Source organism: Aotus nancymaae, unplaced genomic scaffold (assembly GCF_030222135.1).
Source record: "Aotus nancymaae isolate 86718 unplaced genomic scaffold, 86718_ANA_hifiasm-v0.15.2.pri h1tg000018l, whole genome shotgun sequence".
NCBI classification, from domain to species: domain Eukaryota; kingdom Metazoa; phylum Chordata; class Mammalia; order Primates; family Aotidae; genus Aotus; species Aotus nancymaae.
Window position 1 is genome coordinate 21,324,252 of NW_026988430.1, and position 23,321 is coordinate 21,347,572.

At 38.5% G+C, this 23,321-nt stretch overlaps 2 protein-coding genes across 7 annotated transcripts in view; one reads left to right on the forward strand and one right to left on the reverse strand.

The window, feature by feature from the left end:
• The window catches only part of RPS6KB1 (ribosomal protein S6 kinase B1), a 61,417-nt gene extending 55,780 nt beyond the window's left edge, over positions 1-5,637 (forward strand). For 3 of the 4 annotated variants that reach the window (XM_012445480.2, XM_064378424.1, XM_064378423.1), the window contains exons 14-15: positions 1,769-1,881; positions 2,981-5,637. In XM_012445480.2, the coding sequence (XP_012300903.1) occupies positions 1,769-1,881; positions 2,981-3,218 (351 nt within the window). In that variant the 3' untranslated portion in view covers positions 3,219-5,637. Of the gene's footprint in view, positions 1-1,768; positions 1,882-2,962 lie in introns of all 4 variants that reach the window. The other variant, XM_064378422.1, reaches the window with a different exon arrangement.
• A 3,354-nt stretch (positions 5,638-8,991) lies between these two features.
• On the reverse strand, positions 8,992-21,544 carry RNFT1 (ring finger protein, transmembrane 1). 3 transcript variants are annotated; one of them, XM_012445478.3, is made up of 9 exons: positions 21,428-21,544; positions 19,754-20,104; positions 19,361-19,437; positions 16,917-17,017; positions 15,151-15,304; positions 14,069-14,227; positions 13,348-13,413; positions 10,684-10,785; positions 8,992-9,720 (listed from the first exon to the last, which is right to left on the reverse strand). In XM_012445478.3, exons 2-9 carry the CDS (start codon positions 20,049-20,051, stop codon positions 9,586-9,588), a joined length of 1,092 nt encoding a protein of 363 aa, XP_012300901.1. In that variant the 5' UTR covers positions 20,052-20,104; positions 21,428-21,544; the 3' UTR covers positions 8,992-9,585. The 3 variants fall into 3 exon arrangements, with proteins under 3 accessions (XP_012300901.1, XP_012300900.1, XP_012300902.1); XM_012445477.3 differs by having other exon boundaries at positions 19,649-20,104; XM_012445479.3 differs by lacking the exon at positions 14,069-14,227 and having other exon boundaries at positions 19,649-20,104.
• Between the last annotated feature and the right edge of the window lie 1,777 nt (positions 21,545-23,321).

Genomic DNA, 23,321 nt, shown 5'->3' on the forward strand with positions numbered 1-23,321 from the left:
TGACATCCCACTTTTCCGGATAGTGTGGTTCTAGCAACCTCATTTCAACAGATACTTCAGTTCCTATTGTAAGACCCCATCACAGAATTAGAGGAAATTCAAAAATTATTAAGGCACAGCCTGTACCTCTTGGTAGTTACAGCTTTAGTCCACTAGAACATTTGTAAAAATATTCTCTGAAGTTCACGTATAACTGTCACAAATCATATGCCCTTCAGAATTGCACCTCACTCTTTGGGCCTTCACTCAGAGCTTTGTTGAGTCTTATTTAGTGTAACACATAATGCTCACTCATAGAGTTTGATAAATAGAAAACAGGTGTAGGGCTGATGGTTAAAAGAATGAACATTGGCTGGGCACAGTGGCTCATGCCTGTAATCCTAGCACATTGGGAGGCTGAGGCAGTTGGATTGCCTGAGGTCGGGAGTTCAAGACCAGCCTGATCAACTTGGAGAAACCCTATCTCTACTAGAAATACAAAAAATTAGCTGGGCGTGGTCGTGCATGTCTGTAATCCCAGCTACTGGGAGGCTGAGGCAGGAGAATCACTTGAACCTGGGAGGTGGAGGTTTCGGTGAGCCAAGATTGTGCCATTGCATTCCAGCCTGGGCAACAAGAGTGAAACCCTGTCCCCCCCAAAAAAAAAGAAAAGAAAAAGAATGAACATTGACAGCAAGAGAAATGACAGCTGGTAGCCTAATAGGAAGGTCCAAGAGAGGACTAAAACTAACAAAACTGCGTTACTGCCTATTTCAACTGAATGTTTTTGTAATGTTGATACTTACTCATCAAAAAAATACCAAATTCTAGCTGGGCAATGATCACATGTGCCTATAGTCTCAGCTACTTGTGGGGCTGAGGTGGGAGAATAGCTTGAGTCCAGGAGTTTGAGGCTGCAGTGAGCTATGATATCACCACTGCAGTACAGCCTGGGCAATATAGGGATACCCCATCTCTTTTCAAAAAAAAAAAAAAAAAAAAAACCTGTCCAACCATTGGCATAAAACCAGAAAGGTCATAAGATCTGATTTTGATGCCAAGTCAGAAAATTGTTTTTACTTGGCCTAATTATGAGAATCTGTTTTTGGGTGATGATCTTAGTTGCTTATATGCCTGTGGCTGGAAACACTAGAAGTTTCTTTGCATTTCTCCTAATATTTAACTTTTTTTTTTTTTTTTTTTTTTTGAGACGGAGTCTTGCTCTGTCACCAGGCTGGAGTGCAGTGGCGCAATCTCAGCTCACCGCAACCTCCGCCTCCCGGGTTCAAGCGATTCTTCCGCCTCAGCCTCCCGAGTAGCTGGGACCACAGGCGTGTACCACCATGCATGGCTAATTTTTGCATTTTTAGTAGAGACAGGGTTTTACCACATTGGTCAGGATGGTCTTGAACTCCTGACCTAAGGTGATGTGCCTGCTTCAGCCTCCCAAAGTGCTGGGATTACAGGTATGAGCCACCATGCCTGGCCGTATTTAATGTCTTCATATGGAGGCTGAATTTTCCTTTTTTTTTTTTTTTCTATTCCTGTCAATAGGGTGGAATTTTGTTTGCTAGCATCTTGGGCTCAATAGCATTCTGCTTTCTTGAAATGTGTGCCTCACAAAATGGCTGGAAGGAAGTTAACAGGTCTAAAAATAAGGAGGAGATGGGAGAATATACACATTGGTGGTTTTAGGTGTGCATCATTGTGTTGGTATGTCAGACTGAACAACCCCATTTTCTTGAGATATATGACAAAATACCGTTCTATAGTCCACTGTTTCTTTCAGGGTTTTACATATGTGGCTCCATCTGTACTTGAAAGTGTGAAAGAAAAGTTTTCCTTTGAACCAAAAATCCGATCACCTCGAAGATTTATTGGCAGCCCAAGAACACCTGTCAGGTATTTCACACTCTTATTTTCGCTTTTTTTTTTTTTTTTTTTTTACAACTTACAAGAGTGTTGCTTAATAAATTTATGCCAAGTTACATAAATGACTGTCATACTGTCTTTGACATAAGCACAGCATCTATATCTTACATTGCAAAGGACTAGTCTGACTAATCTATGATGTTATATGGTTTACCTTCCCTTCTGAAAGTAAACAGCCACACTGGCAAATGTTCTGTTTATCCATTCACTCAGCATTTATTGTGCACCAAGAGCTGTGCTACATGCTTCATGTTATGTGTGTGTGTGTATATATATATATATATATATTACCATAATATAGGAATTGTCCCTGTCCTGATGAAGCTTACAATTTAGTGGGAGAGACGTAGGATACAATAACAAAGGATACACAAAATACACACAATAGACAAAGGATACACACAATAGACAAAGGATCACAAAAAAATGTAATTACAAGTAGTGCTAAGTGCTATAATTTAAAAGGGGAAAAAAGAATGTGGTGGTAGACAGCAGAGGAAAACAAGGAGGTTTCTACTCTCAGTGGTCAGAGAAAGGCCTCCCTGGCGTAGTAACATCTAGAAGTGAACAGAAAGAGCCAGCCCTACAAAAATAGGAGATACAAGAATGTTGCAGGCAGAAGAACAGCAAATGCAAAAGCCCTGAGGGAGGAGAAAACTTGCCCTTTTCCTGGAAATGAAAGGGAAATCAGTGTTCCTGGAGTGTGTGGTGAGTGAGGAGGAGAATAGCAGAGATTTAGAAAAGTATTGTATTTTAAATGCAATAGAAAGCTTTTTTGAGCAGGGGAGAGTAAAATGATATATATAATATGTATTTACACACATACACACACACACACACACACACACACACACACATATATATATATGGGTTTTGGGTGTCAGGTGTAGAGGTAAAGAGACCAGTTAGGAAATTCTAACAGTCTAGGAGAGAGAATGGCCCAACTTTTGGCTTTGTGCTAATTCACATGAAAATAAAGTCATATTTTCCCACTCCCTTTAAATGTAAAGGAAATACTGTCTTGTTAAGATGATCCTTAAACGAATGATAGCTCTTCCTTGTCTTAAAGCCCAGTCAAATTTTCTCCTGGGGATTTCTGGGGAAGAGGTGCTTCGGCCAGCACAGCAAATCCTCAGACACCTGTGGAATACCCAATGGAAACAAGTGGCATAGAGCAGATGGATGTGACAATGAGTGGGGAAGCATCAGCACCACTTCCAATACGACAGCCGAACTCTGGGCCATACAAAAAACAAGCTTTTCCCATGATCTCTAAACGGCCAGAGCACCTGCGTATGAATCTATGACAGAGCAACGCTTTTAATGAATTTAAGGCAAAAAAGGTGGAGAGGGTGATGTGTGAGCATCCTGCAAGGTGAAACAAGAAGACTCAAAATGACAGTTTCAGAGAGTCATTGTCATTACATAAAACACTTTGGAGAGAGGAAAAATAAACGTGGATTTTAAAAAATCAATCAATGGTGCAAAAAAAAAAAACTTTAAAGCAAAATAGTATTGCTGAACTCTTAGGCACATCAATTAGTTGATTCCTTGCAACATCTTCTCATCCTTATCAAGGATTTTCATGTTGATGACTTGAAACTGACAGTATTAAGGGTAGGATGTTGCTTCTGAATCACTGTTGAGTTCTGATTGTGTCGAAGAAAGGTTATCCTTTCATTAGGCAAGTACAAAATTGCCTATAATACTTGCAACTAAGGACAAATTAGCATGCAAGCTTGGTCAAACTTTTTCCAGCAACATGGAATCAAAGACAAAAGAAACTTACCAATTGATGTTTTACGTGCAAACAACCTGAATCTTTTTTTTATATAAATATATATTTTTCAAATAGATTTTTGATTCAGCTCATTATGAAAAACATCCCAAACTTTAAAATGCGAAATTATTGGTTGGTGTGAAGAAAGCCAGACAACTTGTTTCTTCTCTTGGTGAAATAATAAAATGCAAATGAATCATTGTTAACCACAGCTGTGGCTCGTTTGAGGGATTGGGGTGGACATGGGGTTTATTTTCATTAACCCAGCTGCAATACTTGTCTATAATATGAGGGGAAAAAAAAGAATCTATTTAATCATTTCTACTTGCAGTACTGCTATATGCTAAGCTTAACTGGAAGCCTTGGAATGGGCATAAGTTGTATGTCCTACATTTCATCATTGTCCTGGGCCTGCATTGCACTGGAAAAAAATTGCCACCTGTTCTTATACCAGTATTTGGTTCAAGACGCCAAATGTGTTCAGCTCATGGCTGAAGAACAACAGAAAAGAGGGAGATGGGGATATCAGGGGAAGAGGGTGTTGCTATGGCCCACTCTCTGTCTAATCTCTTTACAGCAAACTGGTAAGATTTTCAGTTTTACTTCTTTCTACTATTTCTGCTGTCTACTTCCTTATATTTTTGTTCTCAACAGTTTTAAAAAGAAAAAAAGGTCTATTTTTTTTTCTCCTATACTGGGGCTACATTTTTTGACTGTAAAAATATTTGATGGCCTTTTGATGAATGTCTTCCACAGTAAATAAGAAAACTTAGTGGCTTAATTTAGGAGACATGTTAACAGGACACTATGTTTTTGAAATTGTAACAAAATCAACGTAAATGATTTACAGGTCAAAGAATAAAAATAAAGGTAACTTTACCTTTCTTAAATATTTCCTGCCTTAAAGAGAGCATTTCCATGACTTTAGCTGGTGAAAAGGTTTAATATCTGCAGAGCTTTATAAAAATATATTTCAGTGCATACTGGTATAATAGATGATCATGCAGTTGCAGTTGAGTTTTATCACCTCTTTTGTTTGTCTTTTATAATGTCTTCAGTCTGAGTGTGCAAAGTCAATTTGTAATATTTTGCAACCCTAGGATTTTTTTAAATAGATGCTGCTTGCTATGTTTTCAAACCTTTTTGAGCCATAGGATCCAAGCCATAAAATTCTTTATGCATGTTGAATTCAGTCAGAAAAGAGCAAGGCTTTGCTTTTTTAAATTGCAACTCAAGTGAGATGGGATAAAATCCTATGACACTAAGCAAAAACAGAACCATGAAAAATGATTGGAAATATACTGTTTCAATTGTGGCAATAATTGAAAAAATCGATAAAAGTTCATCTTTGGACAAAAAGCCTTTTTTAAAAAAATTACTCCCTCTTTCCCACTCCTCCCTTATTGCAGCAGCCTACTGAGAACTTTATGACTGTAGCTGGTAAATTAGAAGCTACAATAATAACTAAGGGCAGAAATTAAAATGCAGATCCTTGTTCTCTGACAATTTGTGATGTCTGAAAAAACAGAACCCAAAAAGCTATGGTGATATGTACAGGCATTATTTCAGACTGTAAGTGGCTTGTGATACTCTGATACTTGTTTTCAAATATGTTTACTAACTGTAGTGTTGACTGCCTGACCAAATTCCAGTGAAACTTATACACCAAAATATTCCTCCTTGGTCCTATTTGCTAGTAACATGCGCACTGTGATTGGCTGGCTACAACCACCCCAGTTAAACTGTTTCCATAATTAGTACTGCCAGCAATAGTGGCAAACACTGCAACTTTTCTGCATAAAAAGCATTAATTGCACAGGTACCATCCACACAAATACATAGTTTTTCTGACTTCACATTTATTAAGTAAAATTTATTTCCCGTGCTGTGGAAAATTTATTGAGAACTTGTTTCATAAATGGATATCCCTACTATGACTGTGAAAACATGTCAAGTGTCACATTAGTGTCACAGACAGAAAGCACACACCTATGCAATATGGCTTATCTATATTTATTTGTAAAAATCCAAGCATAGTTTAAAATATGATGTCGATATTACTAGTCTTGAGTTTCTAAGAGGGTTCTTTATGATTATACCAGGTAAGTGTATAAAAGAGATTAAGTGCTTTTTTTCATCACTTATTTTCTTTAAAATCGCTATTACAGGATATTTTTTTATTTTATACATGCTGTTTTTTAATTAAAATATCACTGAATTGAAGTTTACTAATTTGATTTTATAAGGTTTGTAGCATTACAGAATAACTAAACTGGGATTTATAAACCAGCTGTGATTAACAATGTAAAGTATTAATTATTGAACTTGAACCAGATTTTTAGGAAAATTAGTTTTTTTTCCCCCATTATGGTCTTAACTAATTTGAATCCTTCAAGAAGGATTTTTCCATACTATTTTTTGAGATAGAAGATAATTTGAGGGGAGGGGTGAAGGATGCATGTATGATACTCCATAAATTCAACATTCTTTAATATAGGTAATAAATGATTATAAACAAGATGCATCTTAGATAGTATTAATATACTGAGCCTTGGATTATATATTTAATATAGGACCTATTTTCAATATTCAGTTAATCATAGGGTTCCTAGCTTACAAGGGCTAGATCTAAGATTATTCCCATGAGAAATGTTGAATTTATGAAGAATAGATTTTGAGGCTTTGAAAATGGTTAATTTCTCAAAAACATCAATGTCCAAACATCTACCTTTTTTCTTAGGAGTAGACACTAGCAAGCTGGACAAACTGTCATAAAAGTATTTGTCACACATAACCTGTGGTCTGTTGCTGATTAATACAGTACTTTTTCTTGTGTGTTTCTTAACATTATAGCACAAGTATTATCTCAGTGGATTATCTGGAATAACATCTGAAAGATGGGTTCATCTGTGTTTGTGTTTGCTCTTTAAACTATTGTTTCTCCTCTCCCAAGTTGGCTTTGCATCTATCAGTAAATAAAATTCTTCAGCTGCCTTATTAGGAGTGCTATGAGGGTAACACCTTTTCTGCTTTTCATCTTGTATTTAGTTTACTGTATTATTTGATTTTGGATTGAATGAATGTAAATAGAAATTAAATGCAAATTTGAATGAACATAAAATAGAAGTGATTTATTTTTTTATTATCCTAAGATAGGAAGAAATAAATTAGTATACATATCAGGTATATAAATGGTTTAAATAATTTTTTTAATTAACATGTCAGATGTGTTCAAGTTGTCATATTTAATAAACCGTAAGGAATGGGTTAAAAGCTGTTCTGCTGAGAAATGGAAGCTATTTAAGTATGTAACAAGTTTTAGTATTGATTTTTATGTTAGATGTTATACATCTTTGATTTTCAAGTTACATCAGATTGTAGATATGAATTGTTTACTTAAAAAAAAGCATGTAACAACCTACGGGAAAGCTAGCTTCATAAAAAACTCTAGGAAGACCTTGTGCTAACAATCAACAATTTGTTCAGCCACACTTGGTCAGCTACATTTGATAATTTGATGTGTATGCACTAAATAATGTAGTGAACAAATCTGTTTTAACTAATGTGTCAATATATAAGGTAATTATATCACACTTGCCAAGGGGATTTCTCTACGGAAGTTCTCAAACTGACTTTACCTTGCTATACAACCTAGTAGTGTATCAATACTGGTAAAACAATCTTTTAGAAGTCATGATCTGAATTGAAAGAGTAAATGGGTTTCTGAATCTATACTACCTTTTTTTGAGGTGAAGGAATAGAGGGATGGAAGAAATGCTTGCAGTTCATCAGCATTGTTAGTGGATGGCATATAGCTCCATTAGATTTTCTCCCTTTTCAATTTATAGGTAAACTGCATTCCAAAAAACCCCCACCATGCATCTCCTTGATTATGTAATCACATTAAGAAATAGTGCTGTCTGAATAGTTACAGGGTGGGCAAATGTATTAAATAGGTATTGTCATAGGGCTGAAGAAAATGCTATTCTTGTGTTTTGAACAGGAAGTCATCCTGACTGTCCTTCACAGCCAAATTGTAATCCCAGATTGCTTCTCTCAGCCATCCTCTGCTGTATACCTAAATAACAGAACTATCAGCATCACCACAAAGCCATTTAAATACTTGTAGCGGTTCTCAAAGTAGATAGTAGAGTGAAATATACTGTACTTGAATATAGTGTATTTACAACCTGGTAGTATTTACCTGGAGAAAAAAAAGGTGCAGACTTCCAAATGTTCTTTTGTCAATTTGGATGGCCATACAGTCATGAAAGTGACTTCTATAGCCAGTTGGTCAGTATCCTTATTAATCCATGTGCTGGTTTAACTTTTGTCTTATCAGTACAGCAAATCTGTTTTCTACCTCTGCTTCCTAAGTTCTCCTTTCTAACATCTTTTCCTCGACTACAAACTGATAGATTATTCTAAACTTAGATATAACCGGTAGCAGCCCTTCAGACATCTGTTTTCAATTTCAGATTCCTCCTTAGAGGTAACAAGGGGAGAGAGAAAGTGCTTCATTCCCTTTTCTACCACCCTGCACAAATACCTAGAGGAGAACAAACCACACTATCAAAACCTCATGTTGGCCTCTCAGTGCAAGCTTTAATCTTCCAATTGATGGTGATTCAAGCATAAAATTCCAAAACTTTTATGGAGAAGACTAATTATAAAGGCAATTCTTTTCTAAGATTTTAGGGCATCTGTCTTGAAACTTTTTTAATAGAGATAGGGACTTGCTATATTGCCCAGACTGGTCCTGAACTCCTGGCCTCAAGCAGTCCTCCTGCCTCTGCCTCCCAAAGTGCTGGGTGCTGGGATTACAGCCACCATGTCTAGCCATTTGTCTTTTTTTTTTTTTTTTGAGATGAAGTCTGGCTCTGTCACCCAGGCTGGAGTGCAGTGGTGTGATCTGGGCTCACTGCAACCTCTCCCTCCTGGATTCAGGTGATTCTCCTGCCTCAGGAGTAGCTGAAACTCCAGGCGTGTGCCACCACACCTAGCTAATTTTTTGTATTTTTAGTAGAGATGGGGTTTCACTGTGTTAGCCAGGATGGTCTCGATCTCCTGACCTCGTCATCTGCCTGCCTTGGCCTCCCAAAGTGCTGGGATTAGTGAGCCACTGCACCTGGCCTTGTCTTGTTTTCTGTACTATTCAAATCATCAAGTGAGCCAGCTGTTTATGATCCACATGAATTATTTTAATAGTTACTTCAAGATACTCCATGGTACTATACAAAAAGTATGATCATGAACATTAAAGCTGATGACAGAAGAATTTATGAGGTCCATAGACAAAATGAATTTAAATCATTTATTTTGACTGATTCTGGTCATACTACAGAGAATAATACAATATTAAAATGTATCGTCCTCAGTAATCTTAGAAAAATCTGTTACTGATAAAATATAACATTTAGAACTTTCATTTAAAAATACAAATTTTATGAAAATATTAAGAATTTTTAGGATGGGAATTATAAAAGTCAATGCTGAACAAAATTCTGATATGTATCTTAAAATATTATGAAAAATATTCTTTATTCTGAAAACAATATCAGGAAAGAATACCTGAGTTCTCTAAAACCACCAATTCTACAAATTGTGGCTTTGTTAACATTAAGAAAACACATTTACAATTTAACACTGCAGTTACCTGTCAAATAATTAGAATAGAATAAATGTTGCATATACAATAGGTTGAACATTATATATATTTTAAAACACAGGGTTCTTTCATTTAATGTTTTGATGAATTGGACCATAAGTCTTACATTCTAAAACCATCTAGAAACATTTTTCTTGTAGCCCTGAAAATCCATTTTGATGCGTTAATCAGTAGTCATTATGATCAAATGACATTAGTATTTTGTGGCCTTAATAGTTTATACAACTTAATATATTTGAAGGTGTGATGAAGTGGCTCCATCTCTCCATTTGTTTATATGATCTGAAATCACAGTTCTGCACAGTGGACATGTTTTCTCTCTGTTAAACCATAAGGTAATGCACTCTTCACAAAATATATGCTGTAATGAAATGAATAATTAATTACATTTTATACTTGATAAGCATTTTAAATTCATCACATTGTAGGGAATGAAAGGGATTTTTTTTTCTTTTCTTTTTTTTTTTAGATGGAGACTTGCTCTGTTACTCAGGCCAGAGTGCAATGGCGAGATCTCGGCTCACTGCAGCCTCTGCCTCCTGGGTTCAAGCAATTCTCCTGCCTTAGCCTCTTGAATTGCTGGGATCACAGGTGCCCACCACACCATGCCCAGCTAATTTTTGTATTTTCAGTAGAGACAGGGTTTCACCATGTTGGTCAGGCTGGTCTCAAACTGCTGACCTCCAGTTATCCGCCCACCTCGGCCTCTCAAAGTTCTGGGATTACAGGCATGAGCCACTGCACCCAGCCTGAAAGGGATTTTGAAGAGTACTAATCCCCTCACTTTACAAATGGGAAAATGGAGACAGTATGACACATTCAAGAAAACAAAGAACAGTATGAGTAGTAAAGCCACTATTTTTCTGGCTGTACTATCCATTTAACCATAAAAACTATCCCTAGATGTGATCTTTTAAGATTATGTATGATAACAGCTTCAAGTCTTTGAGTTACTAATAACTGCCATAAAGTACAGGAAAGGGCCTTATACAATCCAGCAACAAATGCTGGTATTCTAAATGGCTAGTATCCAATTCTAAAAATAGCCTGTTGTTTAATCACTTTGGTATCCAATCTGTCAGTTGAATTATTTTTTCCCCTTCATACACTCCTCTGCATAAAAGTCATCAGAACATAAAGGACAAAACTTAGCCAATCCACCAATCCCCTGATCATGAATAAATTACTAGTATGTACCCTGAATGCTACCTTTCACTAAACACTAGATTTTTTGTGTGTGTGCCTTATAACAAACGTAAATGTGACTTTTGCAAGTCACAGAGAAGTGTTGTAATTAGGTTTTTAAATTTAAAAATATAATTACCTGACAGATGAGAAGAATTGGCTTCTGAAATTCAGCTTGACATATTGAACAAATATCATCCACATCTGAACACTGTCTCTTGCTGGCAGCCACTCCGTAACTCTATGAAGATAGTAAGTTCTGTTCATCTACAAATTTCTTTCTTTCCTGTTCCTCAAATTACATAAGTGATGCTGTACTTCTCAAATCTCCCTGGAACCAGGCATTTGAAAACCTTCTCAAAGGATACAAACATTTCAAAGCTGACTCACATATACAGAACCACCTCTTGAGTGCACCAAGATGAAATCATTAAATAATACATAATAGAATCTTGGAAGATTGTTAGATCTACTAGCTTTCCAAAGGATGACAGTGTTTCAGATTCAACATAACTGGCTTAAGAGACTAAGCAATCTGAAATACAACTATTATAAAATCTATAGCCATGTATTTAATGCAGGACTGCCAAATTGAGCTTACTTATTACCTGCGGCAGTGGTTCATAAAGTCAATCTAGTCAGAGCTTGGCTGGCTGAATGTAACTCGTGGAAAGCTTGCTTTAAAATAGATTTCTCTGTTTTACACACAATATTGATTCAGTAGGATCAGACATACTGGAATGTGACCCAGTCATCTATTTGAAAGGTCGCCAAGTGAGTACAATATGAAGAAGACTTAGGGACCATTGAAGAATATTCTGCCACTAGGTCTAAAAATTATTATTCACAATTATCATAAAAAGCATTTAGTGCTAAGCATGAATGATAATGTTTTACAAAGAAACTGCAACTGTAAATATCAGTTGGGTAGAATAATTACTGTCAAAACTAACTGAACAATAATGAAATTACTTGAATTTTCTTCTAATGTCCTAATAAAAAGTTTCTGATCTCTTTAAGATTTTAACTTCTTCACCAGATTCAGAACTTAGTCATTAACCAGATGTGATGTTAATATTACCTCTCAGTGAAATTTGGAAAAATCAGAATGTTACAAATTCTTGTACAAGTTCTTTTTTTTTTTTGAGACAGAGTTTCGCTCTTGTTACCCAGGCTGAAGTGCAATGGCGCGATCTCGGCTCACCGCAACCTCCACCTCCTGGGTTCAGGCAATTCTCCTGCCTCAGCCTCCTGAGTAGCTGGGATTACAGGCACGCGCCACCATGCCCAGCTAATTTTTTGTATTTTTAATAGAGACGGGGTTTCACCATGTTGACCAGGATGGTCTCGATCTCTTGACCTCATGATCCACCCGCCTCGGCCTCCCAAAGTGCTGGGATTACAGGCGTGAGCCACCGCGCCCGGCCACAAGTTCTTATACTAAAATGTCTCAGGTTAACAAAATCAAAGTAAAGCTTAAAGGATAAAAATATTAAAAATTAAGGTTTTTGAGACTGGTGATAAAGATTTCAGAAACAAGTCAGGATACTGTTATAAGATCGTGATGTCAATTTTCCTTTCGTAAGGTGGCATTTAGCAAAGTACATTTGCAGATAATTATGCTGACAAGCTTTTAAAACATTACTCATCTGGCATCTTGGAGATTCCCTCAACATGAAGACTTACCCTGATAGTAACTGCCATTTCCCTCGTAAAGGAGAATTGAACAAATCAAAGTATTGATGACTGATATCCTCTCTATAGTTTGTCTCAGAGAAAGAATATCAGGGTATTTTCTTGAGAGCATTTCAGCACAAATCTTACAAGACCAATTATAGTAAAATGGTTGATGCTCACATAATTATCAACTGAATTGACTTGGACAAAGCTGAACTCTGAATTTTATTATATCTTATCTAGAGAAAGAAGCTTGAATAAGATGTTGCACAATTTGTTTCTACATTGCTAACTCTATCTTAGGGAAAAGATGCACTGGCCAGTTAGTATGATTTACTTTGTAGACATAATCCTTTTTTTTATTTTTAACGGTATATTATTAGGTTGGCATTCTTTTAAGTCAGTCTCCCTGAACCCTGATGAAATGACTGCAAAGTTGAGCATCAAACCTTGAAATCTAGTGACCACACGTAGGTACTGGAAACCTTTGAGGCTACTAAGTAGTAAATTAAGGTTCTCTATGACATCTTTTCACTGCAATTTGTAACGTCAATAGAATCACATAATAATGTTGCATATGATGCCAGAGTCTCAATTAATTGTTAAATTTCATGCCATGAACTTATTTGTGCACATAGAATCGAGCAATGGGGAAATCTGCTCCAGTAAGAAAACTGCAGGAGACATGACTTTTGGCAATGAGCTTTTTAAACATACACAATAAATTACAGTGGAAGGATTTTAACAGCTGAATAAGGAGTTAATGGGAACACACAAAGCCCCAATTTGTGGATTAGAAAAGAGAAACAAAACTTCCTAAGATTTTTAAGGGTTTGCAAGCCCTTAAAAATGTCAAATGGATTGAAGGGGCAAGAGACAAGTTCAAAGATATAACTACTGCAATAATTAGCAGGTGGTTTTCAATGTGTGATTCAAGAAACTGATCATGGAGATGAAACTCCTAAATTACTATAGCCCCCAAGTGCCAAAATACTAGAAAATAATCAAAGTAAAAGAAAAGGATCATCTCTTTATGAAATCCATTCTTGTAAAACTGCTGAACTAAAAAAATATTTGTAATGAAGAAAGGTGAAAGTGTTTTTCTTAACTGATAAAAAGTACTTACTGGTCGTGTAAAAAAAATTCGTAAAACCTGTCTGGAAGTTCTCAGATGCCCAAAAAATTCCAAAAGCTGAAAAGGGAAATAAGAGATCATTTACTAATTCAAACAGTCCTATCTGCTAAACACAAAAACCAAAGCTGAAATCCCGTGACATCAAATCCTCATATTAACTTAATGCTCATTATATGTCAAAACTAATCATTTTGTGAATATTTTATTCAATTTATAGATTTGAGCCAACTCAAGCTGAAGTACATTTAAACACCTAGAGTAACAATTTGATCAAGACAAATACAAACTTAACTGTGTCAAAGTCAAAGCAATTTTATCTGATTAACATGTTTTTAACATTTAGATTTTTAAAGTTTCATAAAGTGATTATTAGGTTGAGGGGCACAGGCATGGAGAGAACAGAACAAGATACTCCACTAGTTTAAGAATTATGTGTATGATAAATGTTACTATTGAGGATGGGTATGTTCTGTTCCACTTGTTTTCCCTACTTAGATAATCCACGCTATGCAAAAGTCTGCTGTCCTTCCCTCTAATGAAAACAGGACCACTGGATTAAGATAATTTCCATTTCTCCCATTTCTAAATAGATATAGAACCTCCCATTACTTCAAACTAGTGATACGAAGATAAACTATAAAACTGTTAATGAGGAAAATAGTATATTGTCAGTAATCATTAATATGAATCTAAGATTTGTAATGTTACCTACTTTTAGTATGAGGTAGAGTAAAGCCAGCAATATCCCAAGACTCCATCTAGTTACATTACCAAACTCCCCATAGCTTATAAGGTAGCGAAACCAAACTGGTATGGGAACAAAAGTTCGGTAGTATTGACATAATTCTTCTAAAAGCATATACCAGTAACCCTAAAAAGTAAGAGAAAAGAAAACAAATAGAGCTACCCAAACTACATAGCACAAACAATACTGGACTCAGAACACTGAGAGTATATGATACAATATAAATAATATTAATCTTCATAATGATTATGATTATGACTAAACCCTCAAACTGGTTCTCACAGTCACTGAGTGGTCTGCTTTCAAAGAATTTCTAGGCCAGACGTGGTGGCTCACACCTGTAATCCCAGCACTTTGGGAGGTTGAGGTGGGTGGATCACCTGAAGTTAGGAGTTTGAGACCAGCCTGGACAACATAGTGAAACCCCATTTCTACCAAAAATAAAAAATTAGTTGGGTGTGGTGGTGGGCGCCTGTAATCCCAGCTACTTGGGAGGCTGAGGCAGGAGAATCCCTTGAACCTGGGAGATGAAGGTTGCAGTAAGCTGAGATTGCATCATTGCACTCCAGCCTGAGCAACAAGAGTGAGAGTCCATTTCTAAATAAATAAATAAAGAGAATTTCTAAAGAATGATATAGTGAAAATGCTTTATGTATACTGCAAGTAAAACCTATGTATGTTTTTGCTGATTATAAAAATTTTAAAGTCTTTATTGGGTAGGAGAAGCCACTGAATAATTATATATAGTCAACTGTCAATTGATAATGCCCTGGAGAAAAGAAGTACAAATCTAAATAGTTTCCCATATGTGAGGTGGGGACTGATTTTAAAATTATTCTGAAGCAAATATAATTCTGATTTTATCCAAATAGGTTAATATTCAGGTTCAAATGCTTAAACAAATGGTTGCCAGGCTGAAATAATACAGATAATTAAAGGTAGTTAGCAAACTGAAAAACTGCAAAAGGAGGATTCATTTAAACAAAGACTAAATAGCATTAATGTGGTTCATTAACATCACTCCAATAAAGCATAAGTTAGTTTCTTACCTTAGATTTAAAAGGCATGATGAAAGAAGGCACCAATAAAATAAGGCATTTTAAGCCCATGAAAAAGAATTTCAGAATGAAGTCTGTAATTCCAACAATCCAAAGTACTTCCCAGAAGCTCAAATGGTCCAAAGTAGGATTTAAAAAAATTAAGCTACCAAAAGAAAAACATCAAAATTTATCAGAGCAACATAAAGGTAAAGTACTAACAAAGGGTTTTAATTTGTTACAAATATTTTATTTTGATATGTAAAAAATACAAGTTTGGCAGGATGTCATAGTTCACATTAATGGAATGGAGGATCATTTTGCTTAAAGAGACTTTTAAAATGTTTGGGTTTTAGATTTTCCCTTCATAGAATAAGGAAAAAGTCTTCATAGTTTGTCATAGTTGACACCTTTCTAGCCTGTAAATGGAAAAAAAAAAAAAACTCAATACCAGACATCTGCCATGATTTTCTTGACCAATTCCAATCAGGATTTCATCTCTTCCTTTCAATGAATTGCTTGTCAGGACCATCAACTCCCTCTGTCTTGCTGAATTTCAAGGTCACTTCTCTTTTTCCGTCTTCCCTCTCTGAATAATTTTCTTTCTAGACTTTTAACACCACACTCAAATTTCTCATACTTCACTGCTGGTTTCTTCTTAGTCTCCTTTGCTGTTTCTCTTCTAATTGTGGTCATGTCCAGTACTGAGCTCTCTACCTTTACTCTTTCTTTCCTGGGTTAGTTTGTCCAGTCCTGTGGTTTTTAAATATCAATCATATGCTCCTGATACCAAAATTTATAGCCCTAAGCGCTACCCTGAGTCATGACATACATTTGGAACCACTTTCTTATTAATTCAACTTAGCCTCTCAATGTTAACATGTTCAAAACAAAATTATTGATTTTTCCCCTCAAAATCAGTTTCTTTTTCAACCCAATGAAATGACACCACCATCCAGCCAGTTACTTAGACTAAAAACCCAGAGGTCATTCTTGCTTCTCTCTACCCACCTACCCAATCCAGTCCATCTGAGGGATACTGGCTCCACCTCCAAACTATATCCCAGATTTACCCATCTCTTCAACTCCACTGAAACCAGGTCTTCTAATATTCTGATAAAAGCTGAAAATTCAGAATATTCCCATTTGACATGGAAACTTTTCCAGCTACTGTCATTCAGTAAGTGTTTTTACTTTCAGAAACAAAGACCAACAATAACAACCTAATGGTACTTAATCAATATGGAATATATAAACAAAAATTCAGGTATCAAAAAATTAAATATTTGTTGAGCATCTGCTACATGCCATGGCACTGGGGATACAAAATCTGAATAAATCACTTAGAGCTCTTGCTTATGAGGCTGGGCACCCAGTACTTTGGGAGGCTGAGGCAGGTGGATCACCTGAGGTCAGGAGTTTGAGACCAGCCTGGCCAACATGGCAAAACCCCGTCTCTACTTAAAAACACAAAAATTAACTGGGCGTAGTGGCGCATGCCTGTAATCCCAGCCACTTGGGAAGCTGAGATGGGAGAATTGCTTGAACCCGAGAGGTGGAGGTTGCAGTGAGCCAAGATCAAGCCACTGCACTCCAGCCTGGGCGACAGAGCGAGACTCTCTCAAAAAAAAAAAAAAGCTCTCGCTTATGAACGGAGATAGTTAAAAACAGAACTGAACTGAATACAGTAAGTACTATGTGAAGTAAGATACATACAAAGTGCTATGAAATATATGATTACATTACAAATGTAACTGTGTATTTGGACCTCTAATTACCTGTAATAAAGTGATTGAGAATGAAAGGTGTAATATAAAAGAACAGAAGATCCTGCTAAGAATACCAGTAACCAAGCACACTGAATCTTTGAGGACCTTTCCTGAAAAATAAACAATTTTATAATGTTACTTTGATTTTGCCAGAATTTTAAATATCATTAAACTGTTTTACTTTAATGACTATTAACTTAGACCATTTTTCTAAATCTTAATATAGAGTATCTGTTACAGTGTACATAATCATCAGTTACTTTGTTTTATACGACTTTAATGACAAACAGAACTCTTATATTAAACAAATTTTTAAAATACAAATTTCTTCACTATGAAAAACATTATGTTTCAAAGAAGCAAAGTCTTCTCTTAAAAAAAAAAATTAAACTTAAAAAAAAAGCTGCCAGGTCTTTTACAAGCTGACATAATCCACCCAGGCCGGGTGCAGTGGCTCACACCTGTAATCCCAGCACTTCGGGAGGCCAAGGTGGGCGGATCACTTGAGGTCAGGAGTTCGAGACCAGCTTGGCCAACATGATGTAACCCCATCTCTACTAAAAAAAATACAAAAGTTAGCTGGGCGCCATGGCATGTGCCTGTAATCCCAGTTACTCAGGAGGCTGAGGCACAACAAACTCTGGAACCCGGGAGGCAGAGTGCAGTGAGCTGAGATCGCACCATTGCACTCCAGCCTGGGTGACAGAGCGAAGCTCCACCTCAAAAAAAAAAAAGACCAATCCACAAGAAAAATTTCAAAATGTATTTTAACCTTGACTCACTTGTCAAGGTTTATATTTTTTAAATTTTAAATTCTCAGATTATAAGAATTTAATAACTTAACGTTTTAATCTCACTTTTTTTTTTTTTAATATGGGGTCTTACCACATTGCCCAGAACTCTTAGGCTCAAGCAATCTTCTCAACTCAGCCTCCCAAGTAGTTGTAATCTCCATTTTTTTTTTGGTGGGGGTGGGGGAGAAACAGTGTCTTGCTTGTTCACCCAGACTGGAGTGCAGTGGCATGATCACGACTCACTGCAGTCTCAACCACCTGGACTCAAGCAATCCTCTCACCTCAACCTCCCAGATAGCAGGGATTACAGGCATGTGCCACCACACCCAGCTAATTTTTTGTATTTTTTGAAGAGATGGGGTTTTTGCCATATTGCCCAGGCTGGTCTCCAATTCCTGGGCTCAAGGAATCTGCCCATCTTGGCCTCCCAAAGTGCTGCAATTACAGGCATGAGCCACTGTGCCTTGCCTGTAATCTCACTTTTAAAGTCAAGTTTAATGAAAAGTTTTATGAATTTTAAATAATTAAGATTTTTCTTGTTAGATAGGCTTAACTATATATTTCCAGGTCAGAATGCATGATACTTTACACAGAAATAGCCATTTAAAGTAGCCTTAAGGTGAAATTTTATAAACTCATCCTATTTTTCCCAATGATTTATAAGACTAGGGCTTGTGTAATTTATGTTACAGAAAAATTCCTTGGGTTTAATTTTCTTTTTTTTTTTTGAGATGGAGTCTCATTGTGTCACCCAGGCTGGAGTGAAGTGACACAATCTTGGCTCACTGCAACCTCCTTGTCCTGGATTCAAGCAATTCTCCTGCCTCAGCCTCCCAAAGTATCTGGGACTACAGGCAAGTGCTATCACGCCCTGCTAATTTTTGTATTTTTAGTAGAGATGGGGTTTCACCATGTTGGCTATGCTGGTCTTGAACTCCTGACCTTCAGTGATCTGTCCACCTAGGTCTCCTGAAGTAATGGGATTATAGGTGTGAGCCACTGCTCCTGGCCCAGATTTTTTTTTTTTTGAGACAGAGTCTTGCTCTGTTGCCCAGGCTAGACTGCAGTGGCATGATCTCAGCTCACTGCGACCTCCGCCTCCCGAGTTCAAGCTCTTCTCCTGCCTCCAACCTCTGGAGTAGCTGGGACTACAGGTGCGTGTCACCACACCTGGCTAATATTTTGTAATTTTAGCAGAGAGGGGGTTTCACTGTGTTAGCCAGGATGGTCTTGATCTCCTGACCTTGTGATCCACCCGCCTCGGTTTCCCAAAGTGCTGTGATTACAGGTGTGAGCAACCATGCCCGGCCACTAAAAGTTTTTAATGATATTACTTAGTATGGTCAAATGAACTCATAAAACCTGAAGGGAGTTGCTAAATCAGATCAAATATCGTGTTCTAATTCTTTTAATCCTTTTTTTCTACTTTAACTATTTTTTTTTTCCTTAGGAAGAAAGTAAGGTGAAGTAGTTCAGCATTAGGAGAGATAATTTATTTCAGGTAATTTAGATAACAAATTTAATATATCATGGATGTTACAGTATATCCCATTACTTCCTATTTCTTTCAAAAGTTATTTCCTATTTCTCTCAAAATTATTTCTCTAAAATCTATGGAGAGAAACAGTTAATAATGTTTTAGTTGCTTGTTATACTTACTCTTAGAAAAACCTGATTTACAATGCTTTTGTTTGCATACATAAAAGTTGTTAGCAGCCCAATTCCAAGAGAAATTCCTGTTAGAAAATAAGTTCCAGTTAATTGAAAGAAAAAAAAAATCAAAGAGGATTACATAAGCTAACAATGACACAAATTAAAAGGAAACACATACAATTTTAAAAGCTAACAGAAAATAAGTAACTGAATGCATTAAGTAGATTACCAATAATGAAAGAAAATTAACTGAATTTAGGAATGAAAAGAAGTCAATGTTGTATTATGCCCTACCTGTTATATGCTGCATAACAAGTTTGACACTCAGAATCAAAATATATGGAAGACTTTTTTGCAACCACTTGAAGAGATAGCAGAGTTCTGAAAAGGAGCTACTACCATGATCTCCAGACTCTGTGGCAGTATCATCAGGCAGCCTTGCTTCACTGTGGGAATGACTCCGTAAGCGACTGTGTACACATCTATGGGCGCAGCTATGGACACCTGACCTTGTATTTCTGGAGCTTGGATTTTCTGTACATTCTTTAGGTATAGAGCTTATCTGGATATGAACATCTCCAGAATGAAGACAAGAACCTTCTCCTGTCAATCTTGTGTGGACACACGGAGAGGCTGAGGCATCCTCACTGCTTCCAGTTCCTGGAGGACTGTGTAGTTGGCTACGATTGGCTTGCATGGCCCTTAACTACTTTTTCTCTGACCCAGATATCTTTGCTTCAGGGATGTCTCCTAAAAAATCAAATAGCAGAGAATATTGTAAGTAAACAGCAGTTAAATACCAGCAGTATATTCCTCAGTAGGTATCCTTTATTCACTAAAGGAGTAGCAAATAATCACAGCAGATGAATTTTCAGGTTATCACTGGACTCCTCCTTCCTTCTCAATGGCAAGGCTCTGCTGCCCTACACAAATTATCTTTTAGGGAACATTTGCTACCAAAAAAAAAAGTTGAGCTGCAAATGCTTCTAGCTCTCTAATGGCAGAAGGCATCTGCAAAACAGTCATGAAATATAGGTGCCCAGCAGATGTTAATGAGCACCAGACCTCACTGGATACGCTGGTACATGTACTTTGCCCAACTGGAGCAGTTTCATCTCTGATGTGTATTCTACATCAAAGAAGTTTCATAAAGAACAGTGAGTCAGTATTTTTTTTTAATGTTTGGAAACGTTAGGAAGAAAAACAACATTAAATCTTAATGCCTTATTATCATCATAGGTAACTAATAATAAACACTGCACTTAGGTGACCTACAAATTACATTTTCTGCTCAAGCAGCTTTCCCAAAGCTCATAAGGTTTCCGATAATTAATGGTGCTACCAAGAATACTACCTCTCTGCGCAAAGAAATGTTACCTAAATAGATTAAAGCATAGATATTTTGGGGAGTTACCATATAATTGCTAGGTAACTCTTTAGTCTGAATAAGGACAGTTACACAGCTCAATAAAATGCCACCGTCGGTGGTGTGTGTATTACAGGGGGAGGGGTGTGAGGTTAAGAGGACCCTGGCAGGGAAAGATCTCTCTAATACATGATCCAGTGTGGACCTCCTAGGGCCAGAAGAACCGACTCGGAATCCCAGCTGGCGAAACGCAGAGCCTATCCCGCATTGCCGTGCCTTTCCCGTTTCTCTAGGAGGAAGCTAGAGTGAACGTCAGGGAATGTTCTGTGTCATTCTGTTTCACTACCAGAACTGAACAGAGGTGCAGTCACCGGGTCTGGCGGCTTGGGTTTCAGTGCTTTTCACTAAAGGCTTTCCCCGAGGCCCCGACGCCACGGGTGTTATTTCGTCAAAACTCTTTAAGAGCAACGTTGGACAGCAGGGTTTCAGTGTCTTTTCTATAAATAACATAGAACCCTCCCACTTTCCTTCATGCACAGACAAGAAAGGAGGAGAAAAAGGAAGAAAAGTCAACACAACTCTTCCGGAATCTCCGAGGGCAGAGTTCTCCACCCACGTCCGAGCTTCGAGTGCCTCATTTATTCTCCCCCGAGCCCCCAGCCGCCCCTCACCGCCTCCTCCTCTGCCCGCTTCCCCCCAGGCCTGACCTCTCATGACCAGAAGCGAACGGAGGTCTCGGCAGCAACAGCAGGAACAGCGGCAGACGCCGCCGTCAGCCCTTCAGTGGGAGCCATCAACCGCAAACCCCACAGGCAGCAACTCCGGCTCTGCTCGGCCCAGCGGCGTCGGCGCCGGCGCGCGCGCTCCCCGGACGTTCTCACGAGCGCGCGCCCTGCTCCGCTCCGCCTCCTAGCCCAGCCCCCGCGTCGCGCCGAGAGGAGCTCGCGGCGGCGGCGGCGGCGGTCTGTGGGCTGCGAGACCGGGCGGCTGCGCCTGAGAAAGGCGTGCAGGCGTGGCGCTGAACAATGAGTCGTTGTTACTTGTGCATTTATGTGGCATCCAGCACACGCCTCCGAGATCCTGGGCGTTTTGAGGTTAAAAATGTTCGGGCTTCGAGAACCTGCCCCTGGAGAAGGGGCTTGGGCGGGAGCCTCGCTTCTCGCCTTCTGAGGCCGGAGCTGGAGCCGTCAAGTCGGCCAGGGTTCTGCAGGTCTCTGGAGAAGCGGGGCTAGGTGGGGCCAGAGCGTTAGACTTTCCGGACTAGGGTTTCCGCGAGCTTGACGCTTGACCCAGTTGTGTCTGAGCAATGACGTTTGGTCTGAGCTGAGCTTTCCTCACAGTCCTGAAATTGGGCTGTGAGGATCAGGCTCTGCCAGAACCCGAGGTCAGAGGCGAGAAGCGTGGAGAGCCCGCGTGGGGTGGAAGTAGAAGTTCGAGTTGAAAAACCTGTCTTGTGTGGGGTATAGAGGATTCTACTGCCCTCAAAAGAATTCTGTTAATCTAAAAGTGTTCTAAATTGAAAGGTCAGTAAGAACACGAAGTTTAGGTCGGGCTCGGTAATCAATCCTGTAATGCCAGCACTTTGGGAGGCCGAGGCAGGCGGATCACTTGAGCCCAGGAATTAGGGACCAGCCTGGTCAACATGGTGAAAGCCCGTCAATACTAAAAATACAAAAATTAGCCGGGCGTGGTGGCGCGTGCCTGTAATCCCAGCCACTCGGGAGGCTGAGGCAAGAGCATCGCTTGAACCTGGGAGGCTGAGGTTGCAGTGAGCCGAGATCGCGCCACCGCACTCCAGCCCCAACGATAGAGCGAGACTCTGTCTGAAAAAAAAAAACAACAAAAGCCGGGCGCGGTGGCTCACGCTTGTAATCGCAGCACTTTGAGAGGCTGAGGTGGGCGGATCACCTGAGGTCAGGAGTTCGAGACCAGCCTGACCAACATAGTGAAACCCCATCTCTGTTGAAAATACAAAAATTAGGTCCAAGTGCAGTGGCTCACACCTATAATCCCAGCACTTTCTTTGGGAGACTGAGGCGGGCGGATCACCTGAGGTCAGGAGTTTGAGACCAGCTTGGCCAACGTGGTCACCCCGTCTTTACTAAAAACACAAAAATTAGCCGGGCGTGGTGGTGGTGGGCGCCTGTAATACCAGCTATTCGGGAGGCTGAAGCAGGAGAATCACTTGAACCCAGGAAGTGGAGGTTGCGGTGAACCGTGATCGCACCACTGCACTCTAGCCTAAGTGACAGAGCAAGACTCTCAAAAAAAAAAAAAAAAAGTAAATAAAAGAATTCTGTTACTCTAAAAGTGTTCTAAAATTAAAAGATTATTAAGAAAACAAAGTTTAGGCCTGGAGTGGTGGCTCACGCCTGTAATCCAGTGCTTTGGGAGCTGAAGCAGGAGGATCACTTGAGGCCAGGAGTTTGAGACCAGCCTGACTAACATTGCCATATCGTGGGGAAATTTTAAACTATATAATCAAATTATTATTATTATTATTATTAAAGACGGGGTTTCACCATGTTGGTCAGGCTGGTCTTGAACTCCCGACCTCAGGTGATCCGCCCGCCTTGGCCTCCAAAGTGCATGGATTACAGG

What these genes read in the sequence shown, in the direction of transcription:
- RNFT1 (XM_012445477.3), bottom strand. Translation starts at nt 20,051, where the DNA reads ATGCAAGCCAATCGTAGCCAACTACACAGTCCTCCAGGAACTGGAAGC. An exon ending in GAATTTTTTTTACACGACCA is followed by an intron (nt 10,786 to 13,347) that starts GTAAGTACTTTT and finishes CTATCTTCATAG; the next exon opens with AGTTACGGAGTGGCTGCCAG. An exon ending in CAATTCTTCTCATCTGTCAG is followed by an intron (nt 9,721 to 10,683) that starts GTAATTATATTT and finishes ATTTCATTACAG; the next exon opens with CATATATTTTGTGAAGAGTG.